This window comes from Betta splendens, chromosome 19 (genome assembly GCF_900634795.4).
Source record: "Betta splendens chromosome 19, fBetSpl5.4, whole genome shotgun sequence".
Lineage (NCBI taxonomy): Eukaryota > Metazoa > Chordata > Actinopteri > Anabantiformes > Osphronemidae > Betta > Betta splendens.
Window position 1 is genome coordinate 10,547,939 of NC_040898.2, and position 15,915 is coordinate 10,563,853.

General features: G+C 44.5%; 1 protein-coding gene across 9 annotated transcripts in view; it reads left to right on the forward strand.

Moving 5' to 3' along the window:
• The window catches only part of LOC114846475 (protocadherin-15-like), a 75,615-nt gene that overhangs the window by 38,075 nt on the left and 21,625 nt on the right, over positions 1–15,915 (forward strand). For all 9 annotated transcript variants that reach the window (XM_041068653.2, XM_041068652.2, XM_041068650.2 and 6 more), the window contains 10 exons: positions 433–565; positions 970–1,049; positions 2,409–2,502; positions 4,762–4,890; positions 8,784–8,903; positions 9,050–9,235; positions 9,811–10,047; positions 10,474–10,590; positions 11,737–11,877; positions 12,368–12,480. In XM_041068653.2, the coding sequence (XP_040924587.1) occupies positions 433–565; positions 970–1,049; positions 2,409–2,502; positions 4,762–4,890; positions 8,784–8,903; positions 9,050–9,235; positions 9,811–10,047; positions 10,474–10,590; positions 11,737–11,877; positions 12,368–12,480 (1,350 nt within the window). The remainder of the gene's footprint in view (positions 1–432; positions 566–969; positions 1,050–2,408; positions 2,503–4,761; positions 4,891–8,783; positions 8,904–9,049; positions 9,236–9,810; positions 10,048–10,473; positions 10,591–11,736; positions 11,878–12,367; positions 12,481–15,915) is intronic.

Below are 15,915 nucleotides of genomic sequence, written 5' to 3' on the forward strand. Positions count from 1 at the left end.
ATTAATTATGAAGTGTTACTAACGACCAGCAATGTCGAACAACTCCACAACTACACACAAATTCTGTTCTCACATTCAAACAATTTAATGTTATATATTTCAATATTAATCTGGTGTTTTCCAAACATCTGGAAGGTGCTGGATTGCTTTAATTTGATATTTATTTATGTTTCATAAAAAGAAAATATTGACCCAAGAAATTGGGTTCTCTCATATAATTCAACTCCGGCCGTGCACGGACTGAACTAGCAGCACAACGCGCCTGTCTGTTGTTGGCTTCGAGCGATCGATTAGTTTAACAGCATGAAGTCCAAGCTCTGAGTTTAAACAACGTCTCCCCCCGCGTGCTGCCCTCACCGCTCCTTTTTGACTGACTCCTAATTGTCTGACCCCATTCTCTTCTGTCCTGTCACCGTCTCCGCGTCTCTCTAGGTCATCCATTACTACGGTCTATATCGAAGTCTTGCCCCCAAACAACCAGAGCCCCCCGCGCTTCCCTCGGCAACAGTTCAGCCTAGAGATCAGCGAGGCCATGAGGACTGGAGCAGCGCTTCTTAATCTGCAGGTGCTCCTTTACCTCCTCTCTGTTTGCAAAGCTTGTCCATTTACCCCCAGCGAGTGACGCACAGGCACATTAGACCGCTGGGAAATAATCAACTACTGTAGGTAATCGCTTGTGGATTGAGTTAAAACATGTCATGCAAGTTCACTGTGCAGGACGCTCAAGTTAAGTCTGTTTAAGAGACACCTCTGTGTGTGGCCGCCATGTTTGGTGTCAAAGGTTACTGCTTGCTGAGGTGTGTGTGTGTGTGTGTGTGTGTGTGTGTGTGTGTGTGTGTGTGTGTGTGTGTGTGTGTGTGTGTGTGTGTGTGTGTGTGTGTGTGTGTGTGTGTGTGTGTGTGTGTGTGTGTGTGCGTGTGTGTGTGTGCGTGTGTGTGCGTACGTGTGTGTGTGTGTTTACTCCTTCAGGCTGTGGATCGGGAGAGAGACCCTATTGTTTACAAAATCCAGAGTGGAGACCCCTTTGAACACTTTTCACTGGAGCAAGAGTGAGTCTACGCACAAAAAACACAGTGACAAAACACACAGCTCTGTGTGTGTGTGTGTGTGTGTGTGTGTGTGTGTGTGTGTGTGTGTGTGTGTGTGTGTGTGTGTGTGTGTGTGTGTGTGTGTGTGTGTGTGTGTGTGTGTGTGTGGGCAGCCTAAATAATATCATTAGGACCTGAGCTGTGCTGAGGTCTTCACATAAACACACTCACGCACAGACTCTGAGGGTTTTTGTTATATTTATTCATTTATTGCTCATTAAAATTGCATTTCTGAAAATGCATTTCTGATGCATTTTTAGAAATGCAGTATCTCGGGCGGGAGAGAAAGGAAAGTGTGATGAAAACACTCCATGGGAGGGGGGCAGGATTATAAGGATGGAGAAGCCAGAGAGAGGGATGAGGGTGCAGGGTAGAAACACTGAACGAGGTAAAACGAAGGACCAGACACAGCAAATGAGTCTTAAAAGCAAAGACTAAAATTAAGTGAAGAGCTTCAAAATCTGTTTTCTAGGAATACTTAATAGCCTGTCAGATCTTTAAATGCCAAATGCTTTCAGCTGCATGTTGTGGTATGTGCAACATTTCAAACAGATGAAATCATTCTCTTTTGTGTTTATTTTTGTCAGGCTCATTTAAATACTCTTCACACGCTAATGCTCAAAACGGTCGAACACAGAAATAGTAAAACCAGCTTTAATGGGGTTTATTAGCGTATTTGAATTAACCCCTTTATAATAAAGTCCTTCGGCAGTTTAATTTCTTAGTAACAAGGTAAAACTACTGTAAGGAACGGAGTCACCTGAATCAAAGCCTGCTTCACAAGTTATATGCTTTATAATTGAATATAGTACAGTATATACAGATATTCAGGTCAGTAGCTTCACATCGTTCCTCTGAACACTAGCACACACAAATCTCAGACAGTTTCTAGTCCTTGAGAAAAAAATTCAATTAAAACACTTCAGTCGTCACATACTGTGAATCTTTACTTAAATAAGTCAAGAATTGCAATCAATCAAGTCCAACATCAAAGATTTCAGCCGGTTTGAGTCAGTGAAGCTGTTAACAAGCTTTCATCACATTAAGGCGTTTGCTCTTACACTAAATCAGGCTTCACATCCCTTTGCTCTCATTTGTGTATTTTTGATATTTGTGTCATATTCAGTCTGTCGTCAGTCTGATAATATACAAACACTCGACACTAGATATTTTGAACTTTACCTGATAAAACAGCACTTTCTACTGCACTGTGTTACAGCATCTTCTGCATTGGTCTTTCTTTACGTATTTCTGTTTTCATCTTTCTAGTTTGTGGCTCTTGCCTCAAGGCTTAACAAGGCTGTGTTTTGCTCCCTACAGTTCAGGGTATTTGTTTCTGGACAAGCCTCTGGACAGGGAGACTTTGGATTATTACACCCTGGTGGTCACCGCCTCAGACGGACACCCACACGGGGTAAGAAGCCCGGCTCTGTCACACACACATTAACTGCCTTTACTTGAGTTGCTTCGCGTCGCTGTGACGGCTGGCAGGGAAACGAAATCCTTCACGGTGAATTCCAAAAACATCAGCTGTGCCATTATACGGAGAATGGGATTTTAGTGGCAGGTTTTAAATACTGCAGCTTTACCACCATCAGAATGAAATGCCTCATTTATTTATAATAAGAAAAGAAAATGATAAAAGTAGGCGTGGAACGTAACATGAACCACAGACAGAGTAATCAATAATTGGTACCAACTTTAAAAACGAAATCCTAAATGGATGTGAGGCAAGTGCGTCTTCACTCCCTCACTTACTTGATTGATCACAGGGCACCTGGTGGAAGACAGATGACACTCCTTCTCTCAGCACTTCCTCCTCCATCCTCATTCGTTTTGAGGACCAGCACCCCCCCATGCGTCAATTAAAACCGAATGTAAAGTTTAAGGTCCCTCTGAGGACGGAAAATGCTGATTTGAATACCCTGACCTTCTCCCATGCACACATCCTCAAACACTATGTGGAGGGAGAGAACAAGTGGGAGGACGTCGGAGTGACGGAGATGAGGGGTTTTCAGAGGGCTCTTAACAATTGTACTGTGTGCTCACACGCAGTTATATAAAAGAGCCTGGACGCATACACACTCATACACATGCACACATACTTAGTCAATTGCTCTCCGGACTTTGACAATTAGTGTATTATCTTTGTGCCCCTGAGGTCTTTAAGTCGGAGACCGGCTAAAAGTAGTTGGGACATTTTTCTGCTTGACACTCCATTATATTCTGAGCAAGACTTGGAAAAAGAGGGTAGAACTGTGAATGCACGGGGAGGAAGTGAACAGCACGAGAGAGGACGGGCTTGAGCCACACACACACCGAAGGGGCCACAAAGAAAGAATGAAAGCGAAAAAGGAGAATGTAAAACCACGGCGTGGCCGTACGCGGCCCCATTAATCAGCGGCAGTTAGAAAGCCTTGGCTTGTCTTCATATGCACACATACACACACCTGTCGGTATCCCCTATTATTAAACGTCCTGTTGCGAGAGTGTCACACTACAAAATGCCTAATTGGCTATTTGGCCAGAGAATCCATCATACTGCCACAGATTGAGGACCTTGTGAGCCGGTGCAGTAAACCGGCTCCATTTTAACGACACTGTGCATCGTAGGATGCAGCTTAAACGCGAATGCAAAGCAGTGTGTTGCTGTCAGAGCTAATATTGCGAAGGAGTATGAGGATGTATTAGTAGGTAATGAGTGAATTACCTCTGGAGCTACAGCGACTGAACCCTCAGGACACCTGGACTCATAATCACTGTCTGTGTTCATTGTGAAAGGTTATGGCGTATAAGCCGTCACAGTATAAACCTGAAACTACTGGCGTCGCCGTGCGTCCTGCCCACCTTCATAATCTGTGGCTGTCTCTCTCCCACACACAGCCTCACACACTTTTTTTTTTTTTTTGACTGGGTTCCTGCTCCCCCTTCTTCCAGTTCGCTCCCTTTTAAAAGTCAGATCTCTCTCATCTGCTCTCATTAAAGTCAAACCAAGAAATCTGCAGCCTGCTACAAGCTCCACATTCTGCAGCTCCTCTGAAATCACTTGGTTGCGTTCATCTTTTTGTGTTCAGATGAATCGCGGATCTTTGCAGGAAAGAGTAAACGTGTGACCTCCTTTGTTTTATCATCAGTACAAAGTGATCGGAGAAGAGTTTGTACCTGATGTCTTGTCAGATGATGCACATCTTGGAGGCAAAGGTTGAGCCCAGAGCTTTTTTTACCAGCTGACCGTGATTTATTTCCCCGGTCGCTCTGCTTGAACACACTCTCTGAGCCAGTGCTGTTGTCCTATTCAAATTAATGAGCAAGCTATTTTTCTAACCCTGGGCTGAAGTTGCTCTGAACACAGCCTCACTTTATTGACCTCTCCCCTGGTTTTCACTTTTTCCTTTTTCCATTTACAGGAAATCTTCAGACGTAGCGCAGAGAGAGCAGGGTTTTTAAATACATTTTTATAGTTGGAAGCACAATCCCCCAAAGTGCAGCTAATTAGCAAACAAACTGCTCTTCAGTTTGTTTCATAAAGTAGCTGTCGGAAAGATGTAAAATAAAACCTGTGAGGAGTAAAAGTAAAGCCTTTCGAATATTTTTGAATAACACAAGTCCGTGTGTGTGTGTGTGTGTGTGTGTGTGTGTGTGTGTGTGTGTGTGTGTGTGTTTGCGTGTGCAGACCTCCAGTGCGACGGTGAACATTGTGGTGACAGATGTTAATGACAATGACCCCCTGTTCGATTCTTCACTGCCAGTAAACCTCACCGTTACTGAGGAGCAGAAAGACGCCTACGTTGGACAAGTCAAGGTAGGAGGACGCCCAAGCATACAAATACGCAGCCATCCTCACTCTGCACGACGTACTGTAGGCAAAGGCTGGCGAGATCCCTCTCCGTCATCACTCCCTACGCTTACCTACTGTATCTACGTGTCCAGATTTGTTGATGCTACAGTCATTGCTACAGTCGCACATGAAGCATTACTTTACATGTTATTTCCCTGGTGGTACAAATCAGCAGGTTTGAAACGGGTCCCGCAACCTTTTGTTGTTGTTGAACAGACGGTGTCTCTGTCGGTGTCATTGCTGACATAAGGTCAGTACCTTGAAGAAGGCTGCATAATTAATGGAATTTTATGGGTTTAATTTGAGACTCGAGCTCCTTGTTTCCCTCTCGGCAGTCTAATACAGGCGCACATGGAGCACGCAGAGATCCACAGAGGCTCTAATTACATTCAGTTCCTATAATCTTTTACAATGGGGACCGAGATTATTAACACAAGTCTGTAAACTGTGCCAGCGCGGTGCGTTGCTGCTGGATAGTGTGTATATGTGAGAGGGAGCATGTGAGGAGTGTGTGTGTCACCTTAAATTTTAATGCAGCAACCGTGAAGTCATTTGTGTTTCGAAAACTCGATCCGACACCTCCTGGGCAATAAAGACTCCTTCCCTGTAATGCATGTTTTTAGGCCGTGCCGTTTGCAGCTGTGTATCAGAAATCACACGCGCTCTTCCAGAATGAAGCTGCTGTTCGTGGCCAACCTGCTGCTACGAGCTTCATTCCACTATTTAGTCCTGAAACATGAAAGCAGCCCGTCTCCTCATTACGCTGCAGCGCGTTTCACCTGCATCAGCACCCTCTCTTCCACTTACCAGCCGACTCCTGGGCTCCCTCCAGTATTCTCCTGACTTATGCATCGCTCAGACACGGGTCATGGGTAAATCTGACACCTCGATGGGCTCTGATCTTTAAAGATGCTCCCTGGGTTGCAAACTTGCTTGGATTCGCTCCAATATTAATTCATAGCCTTTACACATTAGTGTCGGGGGTCTTTGATCAGCCGGACACTTTTCCAGCTTCTAAATGTTAATCATGCTTAACACCAGTTGCTCCTGAGCTAAATAAGTGGCCCTTGTACACTTGGATGTTACCAGGTTCAAAACCTAAAATACTAAAGCCTTATTTACTGTACAGGAGATTTGGGCAGGATGCCAAATTCCCAACCTTATCAATAAAGAGGACATTTCATTCCAAATCCCCCTCAGACCTTTGGGCGTCTTCCAAATTCTGCATCCCAACCTAATCTCCAGAGAGAGCACTTGAAAGTATTCCCATTCTGAACTTCATCCTTTCAAGGACCATTGGATATTTTCCAAACCAAAACAGACAGCGTAATCCCTCAGTGGGCTGTTCAGGACGTACCTCCTGGGTCTGCACCTAGAATTATTAGACAGATTTCCAGAACGAGGAGTGGCCCTGACCTTGGACTGCTGATTTTGCTGATGCTTGTTTGGTAACAGCAAATAGAAGGTGCTGTACAGTAAAGAGGGAGTAAATGAGGTGCGGGAAAGCTGAGATGGAGCATAGTCCTGTATTAAGAACAATATTGATTGACATTAGAATATTTAGAATATTACAGTGTTTATAATGAAACTTGTAAAGGTTGATGGAGTCCTTCGAGTGATTAAATAGGAATCTGACAGCACCGAAGCTGGACATGAAGCGGCTGCAGCAGCATCACGCGCTTCGACGCTCCCGCTCACCCAACGCCAGCGCGTGGAGCTTTAAAGCATTTTCCGTTCGGAGCTCGCGTCTCGTTAACGCTCACGCACGGCGAGGGCCGAGAGGCTTGTTTTGCCGTCCAGCCCAACACCAGATGATTGTGCTGATCAGCACAGCTTCCTGCACAGAGGGGAATGAATCAGTAAAATTGCCTGCTGCACTTGTTGGCGGCAGTAAAAACAGCTGAAGACTGATGGTCCCTCGTGGCACAGTCGCCCGTCCCTACATGAGTGCTTGTTTATGCATCGCCCGTCGTAAAGCGCTGATGAGAATTCATTTGTCTCGCTGTAAACTTTGCATTTCTCTTTTTAAATTGCTGCGCTCGTGTTGCTGGTGTGCGTTCCACTGTACAGGTGTATGATCGGAGTCAAAAGCTGTCACACACAAACAAGACAACAGAATGCTTGGCTGTAATCAGACTCCCACACAGCTAAAATACCTGACTATAGGGAACAGATGAAAAGAAATCAGTGTTTCAGCTGCTGGTACTTTTCTTACTGTACCTGGAATTTAAATTAGAAGTGATAAGATGATAAATAGATGTACATGTAAAAGAAGCATGCAGAGCTAGTGGAAATAGTGTATGTTTCAGCCAGGCTGTGGAAAAGCACCAGCTTTGAGCCAACAGAGACATTAATCCTATTGTGGTTCTGGCTTTTAACCGTCGTCTGCTATTGTAATTACGCTGAGAGTGGAGTGAAAAGACTGAGGCACGAGAGAGCGAACGTACAGACGGGGAAAGAGATGAAGTCAGGCTGGTGCAGAGAGCTGCTCCGACAATGGCCTCGACATCAGGATGATTTATACATCCCGCGATATTAACAATTTAATCATGCACTTCTCTGGCATCTACATGTATGAGTGCGTTCTGGTTCAGTCTGAGAGTAATAAGTCTCTAACCCACCGGCTCTCAGCTCACAGATTAACATGGTGTTTGACTTGTTGCTCTACAGGGACCTGCTGTAGGTCACCTCAGCTACTAATCCAGCCCATCAGCCTGATGCTCCACACTGTAGCTTCGCTGTGTTGTAAACAGCTCGTTCAGGTGTCTGCTAACTTTGATATCCAGCACCTGTTGCCGTTTCTAATCACACGTTCTCATTTTCCCGCTCCCTGATTGTTCGCACTCTTTCTCCCTTCGCCTAACAGCCCAAGATAATCATCCCGAATCTGGAGGCGCCATTAAATTTACAACACGCATTCACACCCAGATGGTAATGAATCACTGAATACAAATCATGGACAACGCCGTCCTCCTCTCAGACACAAGAAATAGTCCTAATTTCTATTATTTGTAATAGTGTCTGTGAGATAAAATTGATATTTAATGAACCAAGTTTGGAGAAAGAGGAAAAATGGGTCATTGGAACAATTTTGGAATTAGCCAGAAGTGACGGGGTCTAATTGTTATAAACAAAGTCACCCTGCTAAACACCATGTTTACATTTTACTGGGAGCATATACTGTATACGCCTGCTGCTGTGCTGCACCTTCATCTCATCTGAATTTTTAAGGCTTTTTATCTGTGCCGTTAATGTCACGTGGTTTTTATGGCATTATGTGGACTCACAGAACTGATTGGTTCAGTCTTTGCTGACATACTTAGCATATGCACCTGCTACAAGGATTATTTTTAATCACAGGCCAATCCATGTGTTTAACATTTAATCAACTTCAAAGTATTCCTCCTCCTGGAACCGGACACACACACACACACACACACACACAGACTCACACACAGACTCACACACAACCATATTAATATTTTCTCAGTACTTCCCTGCTCTGGTCTCAAACGCCATCAGAATTCCGATTGGATCGGATGAACTTTCAACACTGGATGAAAGGAAAACTGGATAACAGCTTGTCATCTTCTTACCGCCGCATCTTATTAGGTGAAGGAGATAATGTGGGGACAGAGTTCCACTTTGGTTCGCAGACAGGATGTCAAATGAGATTTGTTTAATAGTAACAGAAGCTAAAAAGTTGGAGAGTAAACTGTAAACAGGAGCAGTGAGCTGATCTCTAGGTGTTTAAATGCATCATACACTTCATTTACACATTTAAGATGTATGTTTTATGGTAATGTTTAATTTATATCATCCCAAAACGACCATGCCTCTCGTCCGTCTGTGTTCAGGCTACTGACCCAGATCTGGGAGCAAGCGGTCAGGTCCATTATCGCCTCGTCAACCATCAGAAGCTGTTTTCCATCAATGCCACTGGAGCGATCACGACGACAGTGTCACTGGACAGAGAGGTTAGTGGATCTGTGACTGACATGGAGGCTGGATGTGTTCCGTCCTGTCACCGCGCTGGCAGCAATAAACTGTGACAAGGTCACACAAGCGCTAAATAGGGTGCTGTTGTAAAGGTGACGTTTGGCTGTCGATCTTTGTCCTGAAGGTCAAAGGTCACTACTTCCTGATCGTCGAGGCCTCTGACGGTGCCGTGGACCCCCGGCGGTCCAGGTTGACGCTGTGCATCACCGTTCTGGACGTGGACGACAACAGCCCGGTGTTCAGCCAGCAAACGTACAGCGTCGACCTTCCAGAAAACAACCCCAGCGGTGCAGTCGTTCTGCAGCTGAAGGTAACGCGGCGAAGTGACGGCTCCAACAAGTCGCAGGCTCTTAGAGCGCGGCCCCCAGCTGCAGCTCACGTTCTCAAGCACTGCGCCCCGTGGCCGCCTTTAATAAGGTGGCCTGCAGGTTCAACCTGAGCTCCTGTTCCGCTCAGACACAGTCAAAGCCATGAATTCAGCCTGGCGCGGCCAGTCACAGACCCCTCATCATATTTATTTCCCTATGTCTCCTTTTGAAATGGTTTCATTTTCCAGTCCAGTTGCCACTGGAGTCCTAAAAGTGAAAATTAGTATTTGACAGCACAGCCTGAGTTGTAGAAGATAGAACAAAGCTTTTCCCTCTAGCTTCACAATAAAATGGCTCAAGAAGGTGCAGAGCGCTAGCCGGACTGTAGAGTTTTCTACCACAGGCTCGTCGGACGTGCTGGCTGAAAACAAGCTAATGAAAATACTACAGTCCGTTACTGGCTGCAGCACATGTAGATGCTTTTCCCTCTGGCTAATATGAAAAATTCAGCTTGCAATAAAATTCACAAGGCACTGATATTACTTTCTCTCCTGTATTCTGACTCCGCTCTCTGTAGGCAGTAGACGCTGACCTCGGCTCTAACCTCACGTATAGGATCAGAACCGAAGGCTTGGACCAGGAGATCATTCAGCTATTCCACATCGAGCCCTTAACAGGGGAGCTGTCAGTGCTCAAGGTTCTGGACTACGAGGCTCTGACTGATTCTCAGCACACGTACACGTTCACTGTGGAGGCACTGGGTGGAAACGGAAGCATGCCTCCGGGACTGGCTTCTGTGACTGTCCGAATAATGGTGAGATCGAGGAATGCGCGAGGGTTTGTAGTGAGACTGAGCAGCTCAAAGTGCAGATGTGAGTTAAAGGCCGAGTTCTGCTCAGCTGCATGCACGTTCAAACGGAGCTCTCAGGTTCAATACAGTTCAGCCACATTTAAAGCATTTCAATTAGTTCGCTGAAGGCAGCCAGCGAAGCAGGTAAAGAGGAAGGTTAGAGTTAAGTAAAGTTGTGCCTGGTTGTGAGGAAAAACAAGCCGGAGACAGTTTGGTCTGTTATTAAATGTTTAGTGGAAAGTTGCTCCACAAACTTCCGCTGGATCGTGAGCAGATGCTTTTGAACAAACGAAACGAAACACGAAAAGGCAGCGCAACCTTGAGTTTTGTACATCATTAGTCCACGAGCCGCTTGCTGGAAAGCAAAACTGTATGTTTGTCTCACTCCAGGACATGAATGACTTTTCCCCAGCATTCAGCGAGGCGGTGTATCGAGGCATGGTCGCCCCCAACGCCGTCAAGGGAACCATCGTCACCACAGTGACGGCCAACGACTCTGACCCTGCGGTGAGCTCTGCTTCGCTCTGTTCTGTGCGTGGGGCTCTGAGGGCTTTAACGCATCTTTATATTACAGCCGGATCATTAATTGAAGGTTAGCTCTCCGTAGAGGGGCTTTAGCTCAGCCTGCAGTATCTGCATTAATGACTCGTTTAACTGTATAGAAAATCACTAAATATTCAGGATGGGGAACACCTGCCTGCACGTTCTCCTGTTCCATAGCAGTAATCATCAGGCTGTGATCTCTGGGGTCAGGTTACTGTATATAATCTGGAGAGACACTCCCAGTGACACCAGGCACCAAAGAGCTGCATGTACTGTATCTACCTACAGTATTAGACCACTGTAAGCTCAAACTTAATGAATGGCATAAAAGTTAAAAAGGCTTGAATTTGTTTTCACTGACCTCTCCTCAAACTTGAAACATGATGCTGACACCACCGCTCTGAATCTTTAAGTGATGTTCCAGTAAAGTCTCTTTTATTGGGAATATGACCTTAGCGACGTCTCTATTTACTCTGGATGCTTTTCTGTTTACCGCTCGCGAGGTTTTGTTGCTGCCGCCTTGTAAACACGAGACTTAAACGCCATCACAGCTTGACCTCATTGTCATTGTGAGCGTATGTCATTCAAGGTGTTACGTGAGTATTTATAAGACTTACCGTAACTAAGGTAGACGATATGCAGTGTAGAATACAAGCTTGTGTGTATTAGTGGATGAGGTGTCTGTTGCTTATTTGAAATAATGAATGCTGGCTGTTTAATAAAGTAATATGTATTTCCTGACATTTAGAGTCAAATTAGTTGCACTAACTGATGATTCCTCATTATCTGCAGTACTTGGAGGTTAATCCAGGATCATTAGAAACTCTAACCTTGGACCTCATTTATTCCTCGTGTGTGTGTGTGTGTGTGTGTGTGTGTGTGTGTGTGTGTGTGTGTGTGTGTGTGTGTGTGTGTGTGTGTGTGTGTGTGTGTGTGTGTGTGTGTGTGTGTGTGTATGTGTGTGTGTGTGTGTGTGGAGTCGGGTGAGGAAAACACTTTGACATTTAGGTCTGAGCTAATTGCTTGAATTATTAAATACTGAGTTATTTTTACTCTTTGTCTACAAAAGAAATAAATCAATGTGTCAGTACCCTTTACTTTTCCTCCTAGGGTACCCCAGCAGGCTACGTCCGCTACAAAGTGGACCACGAGGCATATCCGTACTCCGCCAGCATTTTCGATGTGGAGGAAAACACAGGAAATGTTGTTACCAGAGTGAATCTCAACGAGAAGCCCAACCTGAAGTTCAGCGTACGTACAGTAGGCACACGCTCGTTTTCATTTTCCAGTCACTAGTGATGTATAACGTACAGGACAGAATTTACAAACACCTCATAGAGATTCCAACCAAATAAAGTGATCTGCTGTAATTCAGATGTCGCTCAGATGTGTTTTTGCCTTGTTGTTCAGTGGGTGGAGGTTTGGGACATCTCATGAATTGAGTCAAAAGCGTGTTGACTTTGTTTACATGAATGTCTTTCTACACAGAGCACTTACTGTAGAAATCTCTCTGTAATTTTCGTTGGCCTTTAATTGCCACAACAAGGATTCTGTGTCCTCTGAAGATGTCACTCAGGAATCTAATTCTGCCTCATCTGCTGCGAATGGATGTGATGTCGTGCGTTTGTCAGCGTTAGAGGATACAAACGGGCTCAGACCCAGACGTGTGCCATGTGGCGGGCACGTATCCCATAATGCACTGATGCTCTGACACTGTTGCATGTGTTTGTCTGACTGACAGCTGGTGGTGGTGGCGTACGACGATGGTAATCCTGTGAAGGAAAACACAACTCTGGTGCAGATCACCGTCCTTCAGCCCTCCGTCATTCCTGTGTTCACCCAGGAGGAATACAGGTAACAAATACAGTGATTCAATTAGACACTGCATAAACATGGTTAGCACTAATATGACAGAACTTCGATTGAAGTTCATCACCACTACCATGAAATGCTGCTTTATAATCTAGACAAACATTTTAATAATAGGCACGTATGGGCCTAATAAAATGAGGAGGAGAAGGTGTTTAATGCAGTGTGTTTTCTCTAATTAATATAAATCAAAGTGCTCGTACTGTGGCTGTGCTGCATTTCAATCAATTCAACCATTTAAATCATAGGGATGGAAAACAAGACTTCAGGGCAGTCGATGTTCAGATGCTCTGCACAGCTCACGCGCTTCAAAACAGTAGGTGCTCGATGGGGTTTTAGATTAAATAATTCAGGTTTGCTGCAGAATGAGATGCTTTACTGTTTGTAGTTTCCACAGGGAAGTTTGTCCACAGACTTTCATTCAAAACGTATGCTTAGAGTCAAATGAGACGGCAACGGAGCACTTGCCTTTTCAATCGTTGTCAGTAGTTGGCAGGTGAGACCACGCGTGTCTGAGTTCATCTGTGTGCTTTAATAAATCAGATATTTTGAACCATGCCCCAAGCGTTGGAGCAAACTTAGAGCAAACTGATTTCTCACACTAAAGCTGAGTCACACACTCGTATCAGTGCTGTTTTCGGTTTTCTTTATTAAACATTATGCTCAAGTCATAATCAGAATTTTCAGCTGTTGCCCTATTTGTGAGATTACATGAATTAACCTTAGGGTTTCTGGCAGAGAATAGGATGTAGGTCAGATCTGATTTAAATGTCCCTCAAGTTTCCCTGTATTGCTTTTGTATTATTAACCCAGCAGGTTTATTTACAGTATGCTCCAAATGCGTTTTCTGATCGGTTGTGTTTGTGAGAAATTGCATATGTTGGTTGGTTCATTTCTTCATCTTCCCCATTGTCTGTACATTCATCACATGTCGACGCCCCACAGTTTTATATTCAAAGTATCTCAGGCATTTACTCTGATGCAACTCACTTTCCGTGTCAGACACGCCGAGTGTTGTGCATCATGCATGAATCCTCTGACAGCTCAAGCGCTCAGTAACAAATTCAACAAAAATCCCGTTTGTTTTATGTCAGCGTGTGCATTTCATTTACTTTAAACCCGTTAGCTCTCTTGATTCAAGGCCCTGAGCACCATCCGCTCTGAGCTAATAAGCTTGTTTGGGAGCAATTGCAACTTCAGTGTCAATACAGACGTAAAACACAGACAACACTGTAAGACGTCAAGCTTTGTCTTTAAGACAGTGGAGCCTCCTGTCTATTTTTAGGAAAAGGGTTTGGGGCTAGAGAGATGTCAGGCAGTCTTATAATACTGCATTTATGAATATGTAAAATAGCTCCCAGCTAAATGTTTGTGTGTGCATTTTCTAGAATCGGTTTGATACAGTAGACATGTGCTGTTTACATACACTTACACTGTACATGTGTTTGTCTGTGTCTCCCCTCACATCCTATGTTATACACACAGTATAGTGTATCAGCTTTGAATGAATTATTCCAGCTTCATGGAGCAAAAGCCGCCCATTGTACCAGCTTGTTAAAGCAGCTTACTGATTTTGTATGGGCTTGTAGCCATATGCAAAGCTGAATTAGTAATATTGATTTATAGAATGAAAACAGAGTGAGTGTAGTGATTGGTTTGTTAAATCGTTTGTTAAAAAAAGCTTTTCAGACACATTAGTCCATAATAATCACAAAACAATCTAGTATGTTGTTTTTAATGGCGGGGGGTGCATTAAACAAGGTACATGCAGACTTTGTACGTTTTCAACATCCCACTGTTTGAACCTCATTACTCTGTGCATGCATTACTGAATCACTCGCCTTGGTTATTTCAGTTATAGCAAATAAAATAGCTAAATGGAACTGTCAAATGGAAAAAAGAACACGGACCCACGAGACGTGCACACAGACCGGTGGATGGCCACTCAACAGCACAGATGAAAAACCTCAGCATTTGATTACATTTGGTAGAATCCCCCCTGAACCGACAAGTGCTGCTCAGACCAGCTAAATAATAACGTGAGGTGCTGTCAAACCCTCAGGGAGGCAGAGTTGCATTAGAGATTGATTTTAGAAGTTCCCTAATTATATAATACTTACATTTTCACCTAATATACAGTACGATAACTTAAAAAATGAAAAAATCAACTTCGGTGCATTAAGAAAATTGTTTAAAAATCATTGAAGTCCCTCTACTAATAGTAGTTACTGTAGGAAGCTGGTGATGAAGTTGATAAAATGTAAGTAGTGAGCAGGACTGTCTTTCACCCTCCCTGTGTCTGACTGTAGGACCATCCCTGCACCTGCAGAATTAGTATGCAGGTAGTATCACATGCACATGAATAGTTATCAGCACCCAGTGGCAATGATCAGCATGAGGTTAAGTGAAAAGAGAGAAAATATTTTCTCCTCAAAGAATATTGAGCGCCACAAACCCATCACAATACCCGTCCTTTGTGCGCGCATGCTTGTGTTCACGCTGTCGTAGCCCCTTACTCTGTTAATGTGTGTAATTAAGAGGCGGCGAGAGAATTAAGAGCTGAAACTCCTCTAAACATCAAAGCGTTGTTTTAATCAAGAAACTGTGGGATCAAAGATGGCAACATGTTGCGTTGTCTTGCATCATTACAGACGTGGAGGACGCGCTACGCCGAGGCAAGACGTTCAGGCGAATCAGGTGGTATCAGCATCTCGTTCACACAATGTGAGAATCACGGGAGGTCACAGTTCAGATCCCTGTCAGACAGGTGAACGGTTCCGAAGCAGCCCTGAATTACTGCAAAAGAGAGCAGTTCCACGTGTCTGCAATGGTGTTAACTGAAGTAAGAACATGTTACTAGAGAGCTTTTATGGGAAGATAGACGTCTACAAACGCTTGGCTCTAATATTCAATCGGTCAAATTGGTCAGATAGTGAACTTCCTGTCGGCCTCAGTGTATTTCCAAGATGATGGTTCCTCGGCCGGCGTAGAACAAAACAAGCACGTCCGATCCGCGGCTCTATAAATCCAGCAGTATGTGCAGCCGATTCGGTTGAAGGTTACCTTGTTTTGTTGATGCACACAGGTAAGTGCACAGTGAGTGCTCCTGGCAACATTATGAGTGTGACAACAAATAGCAAGCAGCCACGCTGCTGTTATTTATGACATTCCTAGCAGGTGGGAGACAGCGAGGTAGAGGGGTGAGGTATGGAGAAGGAGAGTGGGGGGAGACAGGAGAACAACACACCAAGATGTGGGGAGAAAATAGGAGGGGGGAGGAAGTAGCAGAGAGAGGGCGGAGAAGGGATGGGACACGGGAGACGCTGAAAGTTGGAGGAGAGATTTCAAATCTCAGAAACAGAGAGGATGACAGACAGGCGGCGACGCCGACACACATGAAGACAGATCAACATACAGGCA